A 6327-nucleotide genomic window follows, 5' to 3' on the forward strand; every position below is an offset into this window, starting at 1 on the left:
GTTCCCCCTTCCCCTCGACATCCACACCGACTGCGCTAGAACCGCCCACGGTTGAGCGGTGACGATGCGTTGAGACAACCGTGTGGGGTACTACTGTGTTTCCGTCCAGATCCGGAATCCTAGGTGTGGGCGACCAGCCGCATCCAGATTTGGAGTCACCACAGTCGAAGGCATCTGTTTCCCCCCAGACCTGGAGCCAACATGATGATTGGTGATGGAGGAAAGCAGCATACTATCTCCGATGGCCACGTCTTACCACAACTGGCATCGGAGAAGGTAGTTGTTGCCTCCACTTCGCCCTCCGCTGTCAACATCAAAGAAGGTAGGGGAAGAACTCGCCTTGTTTTTTTCTAGAAAAATTAAGGTAAAAATTAGTTCTTCGAGTTGTGTTTATTTTATTTAATTGAGGGAAAACACTAGACTTGTATATTACCATAGACTGATTGCAATCATTAGACCGGGGCATTAAGTATTGATGGGACACCAATTCCCTCAAAAAAGAAGTATTGATGGGACACTAGCCAACATCTCAAAGCCACTGTGGAGATTGGAATTCATGCTCCACATTGTTACCAGAAATAGCACAAATGGTGTTACACTCAGCGCCTTTATAAATGTACACAATTGTGTAGCCAGTGAGCCAGTAGCACCCTCCAGTCAAAGACATTAACCTTCTCTGGAACCTTAGCTCTCCAAATCACATCCCAAATACTCCAATTATATGTCGCACTTGAAGAGCTAGAAGCAGAGGAACTGTACCTGAATTTGAGTTGGGTGGCAAGTTTATAAGCAAGTCATCCATCACATAGAAGGGTGATTTATGCGAAATATCTTCTCTAGTCAAAACCAGAAAATAGCCTATGGACAAGGTTAATATTCCATTCATTTTTTTATCGAGACAATAAACTGGTTAACCCACCTCAATCTTGAGTTTCTAGCGATTTGGCAATCTAAGGCCATACTGTCTCAGAATCCAGTTGTCTCCCTAATCTGAATTTTTCGACCATTCACTATATGCCAGATGATGCCTTCCTTGAGTATCTTAACTCCAAGTCGGCGATGCGTACGAGGAAATGACCATGTCCAGAATATCCACACGAGGATAATATTCTGATTTCAACACTCTGGAACATAAACTATCCAACTTGTGAATCACTATCCACCCTTGCCTTGCCAAGAGAGCTTGGTTACACATATGCATATCCCAGAATCCTAGAACACCTCCTCTCTTTTTTTTACCAGTTGGTACCAGGAGAGCCAATGGACCTGTGATGTCCTTACTCATTGCCCCACCTAAAGTCCCAGATAAAATTTTCATACTCATCACAAAAGCCCAAGGACATTTGAACAATCCAAAGAAGTGGGAAGCGCTTGAACCACTTACTTGATCAAGACCTCTTTTAGCTGCATGGGCCATATACTTTTCAATCCAGTCCTTGCACATTTTTGTGAACCTTTCCATGATCGACTGAAATTCGAGGCAAATATCCTACCTTCTGGGGTTGGTAAACACAAATATTTACTCTCAAAAGTGGAAGCCACAACACCAAGGGTGACCTTTATCTCTTACTGGACATGGGGTGGGCAGTGTTCACTAAATAATAAAGAGCATTTAGCTGGGCTAAGAAGCTATCATGTACACCTTTGAAATAGATTTGGAGTGTCCTTCACTACCCTTACCTCTCTTCCTACGACCTTGAAGAACAAAAGGCTGTCACCAACAAACATTAGTTTAGCGACACCGAGGCTCCCCAACAATTTTGATAGGCATTAACCTCCCTTCCAAGACCTGCTTTCTTAAGATGCTTTCCCAACCATCCGCAACCAATAAGATGGTGCATTCAGTATGTGACTATAATATTCCTTCTCAGCCAGTGAGTACTCCTTATCATGGACCCAAAATCTTTCATGTCCAGGACTAAACATCCTTTTGCAGCACTCCCAGCTTAGTGCAGTCATCGTCAAGGGACTTCAGTAGTTCCCTCCAGCGATGGTACTCTTTCCCATATCAACTCATACTGGAAGGATTTCATGTTGCTATGCACCTTGGCCTGTCTCCGTATTGCAGCCATAGAGGAAAGTGGTTGGAGCATATGTGTGTACCATTGTTCACTCTGAATAAATCACACCAACCCGACGATGCAACTGCACTTTCAACCCGACAGTCACATTGCTTTTGCCATACTGTTTATTACCGTATGTCCAGGATGGCCCCTTATAGCCCCAATTATGAAGATCACACTAGAACAAGGCTTCTCTGAAATTGGTATTTTTCTCTCGGATATCCAAGCTACTGAGAAGTGCCCATGCTGCCACATCGTCTCATAAAAATCACCTATCATCAACAAGTGGTCATGAGCATCTAGCTTTACTCTTTTGAGTAAACTCCAGATGTGACGCCTTCCTTACTCCTTAGGTTCACCATGTAGCCCGATACTTCGGGCCATGGGAATCATCATGAATTAAGACATCGATGTACCTCAGGTCATATGGCAGTCTTTTTTATTTTAGTTCATTCATCTCAGAACAACACAAGGCACCCTTGCCCTTACCATCATGCACAATACAATTCTGGCATCCTAGCATCCACCTAAGATTATTGAAACTCTTTTCACATTGCTGAGTTTCAGAAAGTAAAACAATCATCAAGTGGTATATGCGCGCATGAGGCAAACTAGCTCTTCAACTATCCTGGACTGCCCGATGCCCCAAGCCCCCAACAGTTCTAGATCCGGTGACTCATTTCTCCTGGCAGGTGCCTTCCTTATCACATGTCATTCATCGACAACCCATGGGCCGATAGCTTACTTACCGCCTAACACACCTATGTTGCTCATGCCACCTCCATTACCCTCACCTCATGCCTTCTTGTTCGGACTAGGACCCTTGTAACTGGTGTCGCCACAAACTCACTACCAGACTCACTGTCACATCCCATGCATTTAACCAACACCGCCCCGGTGTTCACCAGGGATTGATCAACTTACTTCCTTGGCTTACCCTTGAGGCTATTCTTATCTTTGTGGTGCTTGGCTTTCATGTTACCGGCTCCAGGGGGTAGGGGAGGAGCCTTGTCGAGGTTGACTTCGCCCACTTCATTTTCCTTGCTGGCTGCCGGACTCATGGAGGAGGCCTGGCCTTGAATCACCTCCACCCTCCGGGTTCAGCCCCGGCAAGGGAAGGAACCAAGTTGATGTTGAGTTCTACCCCCTTGCTCTGATTTGTACATACAAGCAGTTTTGGAGTGATTGCCGGTATCGTGGACGAGACCTTCCCCACCTCCTGTTGGAGTTGGGAACCCATGACAACCATTGGTGGTGCAGGGGCTGACGCTAGTGTTAGCATAATCTTAATTGTTTTGTTTGGAACATGATGTAGTTGGCGCTTGCATGTCACGTGGCTTTAGTTCTTTGGAGACTAACCAAAGTCATGTACATGTACTAGTAGGAGTTCACGTGTTTGAGTCAAGCTTGAGTCCAAATATGTAGTATACGATGTAATCTAGGTTAAGTCAATTTCCATGTAGGACATGGTCTCGTGGGTTGGCCGAGTATATATATTCGCTGACCGGTGCCATGGTCCACGGTCAGACAGAGTTCTCCACCACGCAAGGCTGCCCAGGATCATCTTCCTTGGCCCGCCATCACCCCCATTGGGGCCGACCTCCTCTGACGCGCTCATCACACTTTTGTTCTTGTTAGCCTGACTCTGCCATGGATGATTTGGGGATCTGAGTGTATGTTTTGTTGGTGGATGTGCGATCCTGTTGTGTTTATACTATATGAAAAATATGAAATAGTTCAAGGGTTTACCACTATTAGTGTAGAACAATCTTAGAATTTTAATATTGCTTGCACTTTTTAATTTCAAATGTTGATGAAAGTTATCGCGTATCTGCGGGCCCGGAATCGAGGTGGAGACAAGAGCCAAACCTGTTGCGCAACACATATAAATAACATTTGGTGGAAAAAGAAATACAGAACTTGCCTTTTCTTTTTAAACGTTGATGAATTTTATCATGATCGAATTTTCTTGAGGCAGATGCACATTTCGATGGCAATACTGTAGTCTTTTACTCTACTGTGTATTATGTTTATAGTTTCTACAGACATTTTTATTGTGTTTGTATAATTATCATAGCTGTAGTAGTACCAAGTGAATTAAAATAGTGACAACAATTTATATTATATAGTTAACTCAAGTCCATTGCTAAAATTGTTGTCCTTTCATGATCCTTAATGCAGAATTTGAAGCTGATATCATGCAAAACATCAACCGGAGCTCCAACAGCCTCATCTCCGTGCACCGTGTCATGTTTGGACTCGAAGGCTGGGCGGACCTACCACATGGATTATTGCACTCCATCATTGTCCTGTTTGGTTCAACTCGTGACCTTCTTGCATTCATCGCCACCTGCCCTAGCTGGTATGCCGCATTCATGTCAATCAAATCTACCTTAGGCGAGCTCTTCCCACCTGTTATTTTCCGGAATTGTGCCGACCAGACAAGCTCAGCTGGCTCTAACATTGGAAACACATGGGAGCTCATTGATCCTGTATATCCAAGTACTCCGTTGTGTCGCTTGACCCCTCCAAGTATTTTGGACAAAATGGCAGTCATCAAATGTTCTTATGGTCATGCGATTTTCTGCTACGACAGATCCCTTGTCATTATGGACGTGCTCATTGGCACTACGGTTGCAGCTCCACCTTTCCCACTGAGTCAACTATGCCACATAACCTTCATATCTCCAGAGGCATCACCCGATTCATATCTATTTGTCAGCAGCCCGCACTGCCTGTACGCTTGGCGAGTTGGGAGCCCCTCTTGGTTGCACTGCGATTTTCTAAATGCACATTTGATCAAGGAGATAGTATCCTTCAAAGGCCGGGTCATTATGAGGATGCGTCAAAAACACGACTTGAAGAAGTGGAAGTATGTGAGCATGGAAGAGGGAGGCTTGAAGAAGTGGGCGTTCTTCTTTGGCGAGAAACATACTGGACAGCCACGACTTTTAGTGAATCCAGAGAGAATGGGTTTAAGGGGTGGCCTTGTCTATCAGTTGGATGAAAACGCTCGAGTATTTTCATACCCAGTAGATGGCAACCAAAATGAGGAGTTGGAGCCAGAACCTTGTTTTGCGACGATCAATGCTTATCTTGCTCGCAATCCTACATCCTTTGCAGCTTGGGTATGAGATCGTGTCATTGCACCGCGCAGTTGTCTTGTTGTCGTTGGCTGCACTTGGGGACTTTTTGTCGCTATGTTCCTTCTAGTTTCCGCTCCTTTGACGGAGTACATCAAGATTTGTAATAATCTCTGTTTGCCACCCAGTGTACATTCCTGGAGGCAAAACTTGTGCTACATGTTGCTATTTTCGCTGAACCTTGTTAATTACTCCCGTTTTGCATACAAGAGATAAGGGTTTGCATCTTGAAACAATACTAGCTTCTTGGGCCTTCATATCACTCTTCAGCATTTTTCGTGTGCACCATGTCAGATGTGCCTGGTCTTTTATTTTAGTTATGTGCTTTTATTTGTAGCTTGATCTCCTTTTAAACAGAGATAATTAAATGCACGCAGAGCTGTTTGCTGAAGCTATGTTCAAATGCAGATCTGTTTGGTTGTCGAACACTCTGTCTGCCTAGTTTTTGTTGGTGTGAAATATAAAATTTGTGCTGAATGCACATATGCTGCTTATATGTTTGTTGGCTGAACTTGCATCCTCACTCTAATTCTTGGTGACCTTGCAATTCTCCAGCCCAAAATGGCGTACAATGTTCAGTTAATTGTAGCTCTGCCCAAGCTATGTTCTCAATATTCACATTTCCACCCAATGAGACTGTCATATGCTCAAGCACATCACGTGAATAATCAACAACCATAGTACAATTACTCTTAGCTATCTAATTATGAAATGGAAGTTACAGACCTAGCCCATGTTATCAAGTGCCCAGGTACAAGAAAACTTCACAATCTGTACTAAATGAGAAATAAAACATATGGGCCCCTTGTAATTGCCGCAGAGAAAAAGAGGAAAGTACATAATCTGATAACTTAATCTACACTTGTGTTTGTAATGCAAGTTTCGGAACAAACATTCAGTGAACCACTCATCCTGCAACTGCAACATGGTAGAATCCTCCCACCAAAGCTGTATCAGAAGCTAATCACCAACCGCACTCACGGCCGTAAGATCATCGCAGGACGGAACGAGGAAACGCGCGGGGGAGACCCAGGTTGACTCCAATTTCAGGTACCGTCTTCCAGTATTGAAGAGTTGTGTCGAACGGTAATAACATTTTTGCCATAGTTGCACTGCAACCC

General features: G+C 44.2%; 1 protein-coding gene across 1 annotated transcript; it reads left to right on the forward strand.

Moving 5' to 3' along the window:
• The first annotated feature begins 102 nt into the window (after nt 1–102).
• Nucleotides 103–5417, forward strand: LOC119334493. Its single transcript, XM_037607056.1, has 2 exons — nt 103–322; nt 4245–5417. Exons 1-2 carry the CDS (start codon nt 202–204, stop codon nt 5195–5197), a joined length of 1074 nt encoding a protein of 357 aa, XP_037462953.1. The 5' UTR covers nt 103–201; the 3' UTR covers nt 5198–5417.
• Nucleotides 5418–6327: the final 910 nt, after the last annotated feature.

This window comes from Triticum dicoccoides, chromosome 7A (genome assembly GCF_002162155.2).
Source record: "Triticum dicoccoides isolate Atlit2015 ecotype Zavitan chromosome 7A, WEW_v2.0, whole genome shotgun sequence".
NCBI classification, from domain to species: domain Eukaryota; kingdom Viridiplantae; phylum Streptophyta; class Magnoliopsida; order Poales; family Poaceae; genus Triticum; species Triticum dicoccoides.